A 12411-nucleotide genomic window follows, 5' to 3' on the forward strand; every position below is an offset into this window, starting at 1 on the left:
GAGAACTGTTACAAAGAGAACTGTAGCCTTTTACAGATCTTGCAGTGCTGGGCAATTTCACCGTTTCATGCATCGCTGTTGGGAGATTTCTCTTGTTCAGCTCAACTCTGCCCTACTCCGTGATTTAACTTGAAAAATAAACAATATCTGTTTTCCACAAAAAAGGTTGCATGGGGCAGGTTTAAGCTAATAAAACCCACGAAAACAAAGATCTGCTAGAAAACACCAAAGCATTAGATCCCCAAACTGATAGTGAATCAGTGTATAGAAAGAGCAACTCAATAAATGGCAGCTAACCGACTTGGCCAGTGGGCATGTGTATCTACAGCGCGTCTCGCCAGCTGCCAGATTCAGTAGATGGGGCTGAATAGGATTAGATTTGTGGCCCATGTTCCATTATGCTAATAGCCTTGATAGATACCTTCCCTAAAGATAGAATTGATCCTGGTTAGGGATGGGTACCTTTCACATTTGAACCGATACGGTACCGGTACCTGTGAATCGATACCGGTACCCAACGGTAGCTTTTTTCTGTACTTTAGTCTCAAGAAATTTAATTTACCTACCTCAGTGAAAAAAAATAATCCAAACTTCAAATAACTACAATTTCGACAGTTTTCGGCTTGCCATTGCTCCGACTGCTTTGTTGTTGAATCAAGTAAAATCCTAGGTAAGCATATAGTGTGTGTGAACGTCGACATGAAAAGAAAAAAGGTAAAAAAAAAAAATGAAAGTTTTTTATTATTTAAAAAAAAAATTGGTATCTCACTTGAATCGATACTCGGTAGTACCGACGCGACGTGTTTCGGTTCGGTACCTCAAAAGTACCAAATTCGGTACCCATCCCTAATCCTGGTGCCATAGAGCCGACACAATAGCATAATCATCCCCGGCAAGGAGAGAAATTAACTTAAAACTGGAGCTTGCCAGGGACAGTTTCACCGGTCAACCCCATTAACACTTTGGGCGCCAGCCGCTTTAGCCATCTTTGTACTCAGTGTGCCACCGCTGTAAAGGATAGGGATTTTCACTGTGCGTCGTGGTGTTTGCAGGGCTATATCTATATTCTATATTATAGCTATGGAGACAATACTATGGCTCATTTGACATTAACTATCCATCGTTCAACATGTGTGAAAAAGAATAAATTTTTTCATGTACCGGTATACGTTTGCGTGTTATACTGTGGTGAATATTGTATAGTTTCAGAGTGATCCTGGCTAATTCCTGAAAACGGCGCTATGGAGCAATATGTGAATTTTGCTAAAAGCATTCGAAATGTTCTGGAAGTTTCAAGAAACCAAGTGTTTTTCAAAATCGTATAAAACGGAAATGAACTGATTAAAAAACAATCCGTTTTCGACACTGTTGACTGCAAACAAGTCATTGATAAGCGACGGCCAGATTAGACACATAGCCATAATTTAAGATGTAGTTTATGCGTTTGCAAATATGAGAGCGCTATCATTGAAGTGGGTGGTGGCACGCAACAAAGTTTTGAGACGGGGAGGCGTGGCATCCAAAGTGTTAAGAGACTAGATTATTATGGATTGTTAGTTTGTCCAAATACGTTTGGTCACTTAAAAAATATAATAAAAAGTGCACATGTAGAAACTGCTGTAATCCCTACACTGTTCACCTGATTTGGAAGTAAATACTCTCAAATTAAAGCTGAAAGCTTTAATTTCAAGTCGATTGTGGTGGTGTACAGAGCCAGAAATGTGGAAATTGTGTCAATGTCAAATAATGTATGTACCCGACATTATATGCAGTGGGGGGGAAAAGATAATTGAACTGAGCTTGTAGGATGTAATCTTTACTCGCACATGTGCTCCTAAATAATCTGATTCGCACACATCTATTGTAGTCGTGAATGTGAGTGAAACGCTCGCCCTGGAATGCCCCGAGGAGACTCCAGTCGCCCACCTACATACTTCAACCTTACTTCACGTCTTCGGCAATGAAACACAGAAGTGCAGAGACGGAGAGGACTACTCACGCTGGGTGGGCTGTCCGAAGGAGAACCCTGTAGACGAAGTCGTGGTGGTGTTGCTCCCAAACGCGGAAACTCCGAATCCGGAGCTCTGCTGTCCAAAGGCAGGGGTGGCGCTTTGCCCAAACACCCCTGTGCCTGTGCAGGTGGCCGTGCTGGCACTGCCGCTGCTGAAGGAGAAGGAGCTGGCGTCGCTGGCGGTGGGCGCTCCGAACATACTGCCCCCTGTGGCGTCACTGCTGGGGCTCGCTCCGAACGCCGACTGGCCAAAGGAGAAGCCAGCGGCCGTGCCAGTGTTGCTGGCGGGCTGTCCGAAGCCACCCACCTGCCCAAATACGGGCTTGCTGAAACCGGTTCCGGCGGGGGCACCGAAGGCACCAAATCCTGAGGCTGCTGGAGCTGAGGCTGCGGGGGCTGAGGGGTCAGCGGAGGGCTGCCCAAATACAGTGCTAGTAGGGGGAGCTGCGGAGGCTGGGACTGCAGCAGGCTCCTGCCCAAAGACAGTGCTAGTAGGGGGAGCTGCGGTGCTAGCGATGGTAGGGGTAGGTGCGGTAGCTGCAGGAGCTACCATATTGATAACCGGTGCGACTACCAGCGGGCTGCCATCTGCGTTAGCAGGGGAAGGCTGTGTGAAGATGGAGCCTGGTTTGTCAGAGCTAGGGGCCTGGTAGGGTGGAGGGGGTGGCTGAGTGGCAGCTTCTGGAGGCGGTGTGGCTGTGGCTGCCTCAGGTGCAAGGGTGGATTCTGGTATGGGGGCAGCAGGTAGCAGGGCTGCTTCGGCTGGTGGGGTGTTGAAGGCGGGAGGGACTGGGGTGGGGGCAGGCGAGGGTGTAGGGGCAGGTGAGGGCGTATAGGCTGGAGGTGTTGGCGCCTTCACTGGGGCTGCTGGTTCTGGGGTGATGGTGTCTGCTATCGAGGCCTCTGGCTCAGCTGTAGCAATGGGACTGACTCTCTCTACGGTGGGTTCAGGGCTGGGTTCTGTTTCAGGGGGTGGGGTAGAGTCCACTGGGGGCGTGGGGGCTTTGGGCTCCTCAGGGGAGTCTAGAGGCGCTGCTAGGAGACTACTGAATGACGAAGGCAAGGCTGACGTAGCTGAACTAGGCTGGGGAATGGAGAAAGCCGGCTTAGCGGTCAATTCCGGAGGTTTGAACACTCCGCCAGAACTCATCGACACTGTCCCCTTGGACAAGTCTGTCACTGTGGAGTCTTCTGCTGGCTTCTGGGCACCAAAGCTAAACTGTGCTGCAGACTTGCCTAAACCAAGCCCTTTAGCTTCGTCATCTCCATGGCCCACGCGTAGTCCGGAGAAACTGCCAAGGGTCTCCCCTCCGATGACTTTGGGGGCCTGGGGCTCCACCCTGAGTGCGGGGGTGGTGGACGAGGGTCTGACAGGTTCCGACGACATGTTGGGTGGTGGGGTGGGGGAGTCGGCGCTCCCTAGGGCAGGGGATGTGGACTTGGGGGTGAAGGAGAAGGACTCGTCCGCTCCTACACCGAAGACCATCTTTCCGCTTATGCCAAAGGAAAATTTACCAGGGTCTTTCACTGGAGGGGGGAAAAAGAGGGAGCCAGAGACGGAAAGAAAGAATTAAAACAACAGATCAGTTATCAGTTTGTTATGCTCACTCTGCTCCCAACTACACTACATCGATATGCCCCATCCGTTACCTTGTGGTGGGTTTCCAGCTCCTTGAGAAACTGAAGTGAAGCTAAACCCAGCAGACCTGCAACACACAACCAGCGCAGAGTAAGAAGCGGAAAAGTGTTATATGACCAAACTATTCAGACATGTTTTCAGAGGCAGTTGAAGTGTTACATGACCAAACTATTCAGACATGTTTTCAGACTCAGGCAGTTTGACGTTATTTAAATCGGAAAACTTCAAAACCCTGGCCAAACAGCAAGCAGTACATACATGTCATTATATCCCTGAACAACGGAGTCAGGGGATATTATGCCACCGCCGCAGACTCTTGGCGTGAGCGCGATAACTAACAGCTTTCATTCAAATCCTTTCAAATGTATGCCACATAAGAGGATGAACCCTATTGATTTTGGTGATCCCATGACCTTTCGTTTTGTGCCACCATCAGGCCAAACTTTCAATCTTCAAATCAGTGTATTTGGTTATAATCTTTTCAATTTATTTTTTGCACATTCCTGACCCCCAGAGCAAGGCGCCTATTGCTTTTGGTGACCCCATGACCTTTCGTCTAGCGACGCCATCAGGCCAAACTTAAAATTTTCAAATTAGACAAGTCATGAAACTGGTGTCATCTTGCCTCATGGTGGGGCGCTATTCTCATAAAACTAAAAGACATGAACTACTCCTCGCAAGCTCGGATTAGGGGCATGGTCAATGGGTGGACTGATAATTTGGGCTGTTCGGGGATGATATACCAGCTGAGCACATGTCTAGTTTCTCCCCAGTGCCTAGATACCATGTCAGACTGCCAAAACAAAGCCAAGACTAGAAAAACAAATTTTCCATAATATGTCCTCCCGTTAAGTCACTTAAGACAGGGGTTTCAGCTGGAAATCACTCAGATGTGAGCCCCGGCTCTACACGGGGGTGCCAGGTCTGAGGCAAGTGATCTCTGCACCATGCAGTGACTCACGCTGCAGCGAAGGAGAATCCTTTACTGGCGCTCTGCTCGGCTGAGCTCGACACGACCGCTGGGGCGTCTCCTTTGGGCGCACCACCTGAGAGAGAGAGATAGGGCGGGAGGAATGGAACGAATGAGACACTCAACTGGGAACCTAGTGGACGTTTGTAATGTAATGATCATATTTTTATACACACACACACACACAATCTTTAAAAAGTGTTGGATTTGTGGTTGAAAAATATAAGTTTTTGGGACTTTAACCATTGTCAATCAGAATAGGATCAAACTTTACTTGAATAGTCTACATCTTACCAGTGTAAGCGTGTATTGTGCGTGTGAACGTTGACATGAACGTGTGGCACACTTCATAGGTTTTGTGGTAAACGAAACGTTGACGCCATCGGACTTAAATTATAATTTCTTTTTAGCAGTACCGAAATGTGGATCTCACGTGAATTGGTACTCGGTAGTACCGACGTGATTCTGTCGGTACCCTTGGGGCGGCGTGGCTCAGGGGTAGAGCGGGTTGTCCAATGATCCAAGGGTTGGTGGTTCGAATCCCGCTCAAGCCCATGTCGATCCCACTGCCGTTGTGTCCTTGGGCAAGACACTTAACCTACTTGCCTCGTATGAATGTGTATGCATGTGAATGAATGTTGGTGGTGGTCGGAGGGGCCGTAGGCGTTGATTATTCGCCACGCTTCCGTGAGTCTGCCTCAGGGCAGCTCTGGCTGCAATTGTAGCTTACCACCACCGGTATGACTGTGTATGAACGAATAATGGACTCTGTGAAGCGCTCTGGGTCAGTGAAGAGCGCTATATAAATCCAAGTCATTATTATTATTATTATTATTAATTCAGTTCGGTTCCCATCCCTAGCGATTATACATGTGCAGGATGTAGTGAGATGTGTATTGGATTACTGTGTGTCGACCTCCGTTGATGAGGGGGCGAGACATGGCAAATACACACAGCTGCCAGGTGGAAATCTCCATCTCTTGATTTTATAAAAATAAATTGCCAATTTGGGTCGCAACCCGTAGTTTGAGAACCGCTGATCTAGAGATTCAACCAACCATCATTAGACCGGCATCCGTAGACTTAGGCCTTGTCCAGACTAAAACTATTTTGATCGGTTTCGTTTTCGTTTTGTTTTAAGGTTTCCGTAAAAACGAAAACGTCTCAAGATAATAAGTGCATGCCACAAATTTACAAAATAAATGTCTTTCCTGTTTCTTTTATTTTGAAAACCGGAAGTGTTATAGTGCCTGTTGCTAGCAGCTTAACTTGTGTCGGCCGGTTCTGTGCTTTTTGAGCTAACGTAACGCCATTAGTTTCCAAAGGAGAGGAGAGAAAGACCGCGGCTCACATGCAGCTCAAACTACCTGTTGGAATAAATTAATTGATTGATGTTTAACTTGTCCCTGTGTGTGTCCAGTCATTTCGACTAGCAAACTGGGTTTTCAGAAAAAGGCCAGCTATGTGACGCTAATCTCTAGTTACCGTAATTCCTCTAATAGTAACCCCGGCTTGTATTTGTTTCAACTGTAGCGGATACCAGGCTTGTATTAGGAGGAGGCATGTATAAGAGAGAGGCCTATATTTCTAATTTTCAAACCGATCATAATGAATAAATCAACATTTTGTGTCAGTTTGAACCCAGTAAAATGTACTGGGTTCATTTATTGAAACCAAGTACTGTATGAAATATGGTAGTAAACAGTGCAATTACAGGTGGTCAAAAAAAGTTAAAGGGGACATGTACTGCTATTCCTAGCACTATTTGGGCAACTTTACACAATTCCTGTTAGTCTATTGAAGACATCTGTAAGGTTTTTTTTTTCCAAAAAATGCATTGTTTTATATTTCTAATCAAGTACTCAAAACCATAATTTTCCAGCTTCAAGATTTCAGGCTGTTATGGCCTGGCTCCGCCCATAAGCACTTTGAGTGACAGTCAGCCCACACAGTCTGCGACTGACAGACAGAGAGAGAGAGAGAGAGAGAGAGAGAGAGAGAGGGGGGGTGGGAGAGAGAGAGAGTGAGAGAGAGGGGGGGGTGGGAGAGAGAGAGAGAGAGCTTCTTCCAGAGCGAAACCCGACACCTCTGCACACACTCCGGAGAGAGAGAGAGAGAGAGAGAGAGAGAGAGAGGGGTGGGAGAGAGAGAGAGAGAGAGAGAGAGAGAGAGCTTCTTCCAGAGCGAAACCCGACACCTCTGCACACACTCCGGAGGGAGAGAGAGAGAGAGAGACAGAGAGGGAGGGGGGGGGGACCCGCCGCGCGGCAGCTTGTGGGCCTCCCTTCCTCCCCTCTCCCGTGTGCCGCGCAGCAGGTCCCCCCCTCCTCGCAGCATGAGGAAGTGGCTTCCACTCGCTGTCTAGTCTAGGTAGAATGGGGGCGGGCATTAGCTCCAACCACAGAGCCAATCACATCACTGTCTGCTACCCAGAGCCCGAATGACGTGACTCAGGCCTTCAAATCAAGATGGCCTAATTTACTGGAGGAGGAAAGGGGCTGAGCTGAATCAGAGCAATCCGCCAATATGGTATTTAGACACTAAAACACATCGATATGAACTCCTATTACTATAATACAATGCTAGAGACTGAAAAATGACATTTATAGTACATGTCCCCTTTAAATAAAGTAAAATAGTGCAATCACAATACTGGTATAATAATAATAATAATAACTTCGTTTTATACAATTCTGAGGTAGGCTTACTCTCTTGGTAAACATTAACACCATACCATTATATGGTATTTACCACTGCTGCACGATTTTGGGAAATAATCTAATTGCGATTATTCTGACAGATATTGCGATTGCGATTTGCGATGCGATTATAACATATTTAAAAAAAAATTTACAAGAAGAATGTTGCTGCTTTCTGTAGTCGGGTCCCAACTGCAAAATTACTGTATTACCCTGTATTATACACTTTTACTATCATGTAGACTATTCTGCTTTGTGTTTACATGTGATGTATTGTATACATGCACATTTATTATGTTCTTGTGTGATGTATCGCACATTTTATTGCTGTGTGATGTATTGCAAATGTTATTGCTGTCATCTTGGCCAGGTCTACCTTGCAAAGGAGATCGTGTATCTCAATGGGACTTCCTGGTTAAAAAAAAAAAGATTTTTTTTTTTTTTTTTTTTAATTGCAGGCTTGGCGATTTGATAATTGCATCATTCCAAATCGCGATTTCGATTAAAAAACGATTAATCGTGCAGCCCTAATTACTGCACAGCAAGGGCTGAGGCCAGCATATAACAACAATAACAAAATATACCCGGCTTGTATTAGGAGGCCGGCTTATAATTGCTTAGCTCAACAGCGCACCCGGTCATTAATAGAGACCCGGTTTTTAATTGAATACCGGTTACTATTAGAGGAATTACGGTAGTATCGTGTATTGCATCAGTGTAATAAGTGTAAGCACAGCAGAGCCCCGCGCCGCTTCAGACAGATAGAGCACAGCATATGTAAAGCTGTAAAAGCCCGATCAAGCTCAATAGCTGTACATGCCATTGTTGTGATGTTTTCACATGCGGGGTAAGGGAGAGGTGGGCTAATGCTTCATCGGTTCAGGAGAAGACGCGTATCGCTTGTAAAGATGGTGACGCAATGGGGGGCGTCTTCAGAATTGCGCACTCTGGGAGCTGGTATCAGAAAGTATCGTCTTCAGGCTGCCAGAACGCAGTTCCGTGTGGCAGAACGGTGCAAACGATCAAATACTTTGCCTAAAACGACCTAAATCGTTTTAGTCTGGACATGGCCTTATTTATTTTTTATTCATAAGGTAATTTTGTGGTACGGCTTTAAGCTTAGCAGCTTGGCCAACAAGCGATCACCGGCCGGCGGCCCCTGTTGACATTCAACTGATAAGACAGTTGACGAGTTACTGACACACTGCTGATAATAGGGAGAGAGTCGAGCTGAAGTGTTACCCAGGAAAGTGGCTGCACTCCAATGTTGATAAACATCTCCGAGGTTAACAACCCTCACAGCCACAAAATACAGCAAATACAATTGATTTAAATTATCATATTTGCCTGTGGTCTAGTGTTGGTCCTTGTATCGTGAGCTCAACCAATCAACTAGAGAACAGAAACATCTCTAGTATTTACATTTCGTATTTATTAAAAAAAATAAAAATCTGGTGGTGGGCCTGCCAAATTGTTTTTGTCTGTATTACGGATTGGGCCTCTAAGTCACAAGAGCATTTAAATACAGGCTTTCCCAAATATGGGAAATTGGGAAGTGATGAAAAATGCTAGATCGGTGCCCTTGAAGATAGTTAATTATGGAGACATTGTGGGAGTATCTCATAACAGAAGATGATACAATATGTGTGAATTTGTATTTATTTATTTATTTGGCAATGTATTGACTTGCTTTCCATCTTGAAAATTCACGCTAGCTGCAAATTTTGTCTTCTATTCATTCCAAACAAAGCGATGTTGCCGCTGGCGAGGTGAAACGCATCACTTCCTGCGTGCCGGGGCGATTTTCCACTCACAACAGCAAATGTCAAAACGGGCATTTATTTATGTGGAAATGTCAAATACGATGATAGTACAGATAACTATAATACGAAACCTAGTGTAAAAGCAAGTATCACAGGCAAACCGTTGAACACGGGATTCCCGAGGAACGTGTAGAGAACGTGTTTATTTCCGTCTCGCGCTACTAGGGCGGGAAGGGGGCAGAAGGGCATATTCCATTCCACTTTGACTATGTGATGCGTGTGTAAAACAACAGTATACTCACCAAACACGAAGCTGCCCTGCTGGGACCCCATGAGGCCCTCTGCGGACACCTTCAGGATGCCTTGGGCTGGATTCTGAGGAGGAGACAGCGGCGGAATAGATTCACTGTCTTATGTCTCTCTAGAGAGGAGCCACGAATACACACAGCGCTTATGTAAGGGAATCCACGAGCACGTCGCTAATTACACACAGGCGACTATATGGGCTACGGTTACTTTTGGTAAAGCTATAGCCTCGTGGAAAGTACGGAGGCCCCGGGCTCGCGCGACTTAGCGAAGACAAAAGAAGTCTGCGCCGCCCTCGTCAATAATGCATGCGATGTGCCGTTCTGCACAACTCTCGTGTTTACCCGTATCCGGATACAATGCAAATTGGGAGTTTCTCTTACAAAACATCTCTCTCTCTCTCTCTCTCTCTCTCTCTCTCTCTCTGCACTTGCGTACGTGTGCGTGTTTGCGAGAGTGCCGTGTGCTCCGGGTCATCCCCCGTAAACTTGAACCTGGGCCTGTGGACATGTGGTGTGGAGGTGTGAGAGAGAGGATCTCCACCCGGTATGAATGCTTTCCCACCCATGTGCCACTTGTAGCGCTCCACTGCAGGGGAACATGGAGGGAGCTGGGGCATTTCTCACCCCCTCTGGTGCCCTGGAGCTCTTTACAGGCAGCCCTCAGACCAGACTGCAAGAACACTGTTCCAATTTGCACAACGTGAGGAATCTCAGGGAATGACAAATAGGTGAGCGTTACAGAACGGACTGGGATATCTCGCCTAGGCCTATTACGGCATATTGTTATGACCCTCGGGTCATTTATTGTGTAATGTGTTGTCATTGTCAATGTTAGTTAACCCGCTCCTCTTCCTTCCCAGTGTGAGTTTTAGTGTGTGTGTGTGTGGGGGGGGGGGGGGGGGGGGGGGATGAGCTGCATGAGTGGGGGTCCTCTGACTGGCTGGAGGACTGATTCACAGATGAGCGGATTGGTCGGGCCAGCAGATTTGTAACACAACTGACTTTGTGTGATGCTGGTAAGCCATGGCTTTCATTTTTGTAGTTAAATAACCTGTGCTGAAATGTTACAGCGATAGTTCAGATTGTGTAATCTTCTCTTTAACCATACAGGATGTAAACAAAACCTTTTTGTGTTTGTATCTGACCTCATGTATCCATCCACATCGTCAAGCAGTGACCGGTAACTGGGAGACCTGAACATGTTGGGCCCAGGTTCCAATATCTCAATCAAAAGTATTAAACTGCTGCAATATGCACCTTTTCTTACAGCGTGGCTTGAGCACCTCTTGCACATTTAAATCCCTCACACCATGCCCATTTGACAATCAAATCAGTGTTGTGTTGTGTTATGTTACTCTCTCTCTCTCGCTCGCTCTCTCAGCACTGCAGGAGATGAGCCCCAGAGATCCCATGTCTCATCACTCACTCAGCCAAGCAAAACCAGGAAGTGTTGCAGCCGGCTGGGTTGCTGGTTTCACCACTATAGGTTTGGATGGATGATTAGATATGGATGGATGGCTGCATATGTGTAAGGATGACTGGCTAAGACCAGTGGATAAGTGTATGGGTGGACAGTTAATGAAAGGGTGGATGAAATAAAACCGAAACCCCACCAATCTTTCGATGGTCTTCTACTATCATGCACTTTTCCACAAAATAATCTTCCTTGCCTATATTACTACCTACAATACTAATATGTCTCTACTACTATGCACTCAACACTGCAGCATCCAAGTTTCAACACTGTTTGGATAAAAGCGTCAGCTAAATGACTAAATGTAAATGTATTCTCTGTGACTAGCGGTGTAGGTGGACAGACTGAGGCTGGATGCATGATGTATGTAAATGACAAAAAAAAATGTGTTTGACTTTTTTGTTTGTTCTTTGTTATTAAATAGTTTTTTATATACATTTATTATTTGAACGGCTTAAGGCTCTATCTGTACTTGATGTTTGTTTTTTATGTTGCATATTTGAAATAAACTTCAATCAATCAATCAATCAATGATGAATGGCGGCCTAATGAGGGCCCTGATAGACAGGTAGTTGGATGGCTGGATGGAGGCCTCATGAGGGCACTGATAGGTAGGTAGGTGGATGGCTGGATGGAGGCCTCATGAGGGCACTGATAGACAGGTAGGTGGATGGCTGGATGGAGGCCTCATGAGGGCCCTGATAGACAGGTAGGTGGATGGCTGGATGGAGGCCTCATGAGGGCCCTGATAGACAGGTAGGTGGATGGCTGGATGGAGGCCTCATGAGGGCACTGATAGACAGGTAGGTGGATGGCTGGATGGAGGCCTCATGAGGGCCCTGATAGACAGGTAGGTGGATGGCTGGATGGAGGCCTCATGAGGGCCCTGATAGACAGGTAGGTGGATGGCTGGATGGAGGCCTCATGAGGGCACTGATAGACAGGTAGGTGGATGGCTGGATGGAGGCCTCATGAGGGCACTGATAGACAGGTAGGTGGATGGATACTCACTCGCTTGGCCTGGTTGGTAGCCACTGTAGCCAGGACCTGCTGGATCACCTGAGCAGCAGGGGCTGGAACTGAGGAGCTGCAGATGAGAGACACACACAGATTAAGGAATGCATACATTTCAAACTACTACTCCTCACCTCCTTCTCCCTTACCCCGACTCTGGAACACCCTCCCTCAGACCATCAGAGACTCCCTCACTCTCCACCTTTAGATCCCGACTCAAAACCCACCCGTTCTCCCAAGCATTCAACCTTGCCTACCCATAACCACCCTCCTTCAACCTACCACCTCCCTTTCCCCGTCCCTACCTTCTCTCCTGCCTCTCCAATTATTAGAAAGACCGACTTGACATCTCAAATAAAAAATAAATCACATGTCAAAATGTACGTTATGAGTCTTATCTGTTGCACCGTGCCAAGCTTAAAACTTCAGGGAGGGGTGTTTTTGGTCAACAGCTAGGCTAGCTGGTCCATATCCGCTTCCGTTCATTTGTGCTAAGCTAGGCTAGCTTGCAGCCGGATCACTTTCTACTGAAC

The 12411-nt window shown here is 46.6% G+C and overlaps 1 protein-coding gene across 1 annotated transcript in view; it reads right to left on the reverse strand.

Moving 5' to 3' along the window:
• The window catches only part of nup214 (nucleoporin 214), a gene marked incomplete at its 3' end in the record, with an annotated part of 102087 nt that overhangs the window by 19896 nt on the left and 69780 nt on the right, over positions 1-12411 (reverse strand). Inside the window, exons 25-29 of the mRNA XM_084324896.1 lie at positions 11876-11951; positions 9385-9457; positions 4612-4696; positions 3662-3717; positions 2000-3538 (exon numbers count right to left, since the gene is read on the reverse strand). Of these exons, the coding sequence (XP_084181022.1) occupies positions 2000-3538; positions 3662-3717; positions 4612-4696; positions 9385-9457; positions 11876-11951 (1829 nt within the window). The remainder of the gene's footprint in view (positions 1-1999; positions 3539-3661; positions 3718-4611; positions 4697-9384; positions 9458-11875; positions 11952-12411) is intronic.

The sequence above is a fragment of the Notolepis coatsorum genome, assembly GCF_963971535.1.
Source record: "Notolepis coatsorum genome assembly, chromosome: 11".
NCBI classification, from domain to species: Eukaryota; Metazoa; Chordata; class Actinopteri; order Aulopiformes; family Paralepididae; genus Notolepis; species Notolepis coatsorum.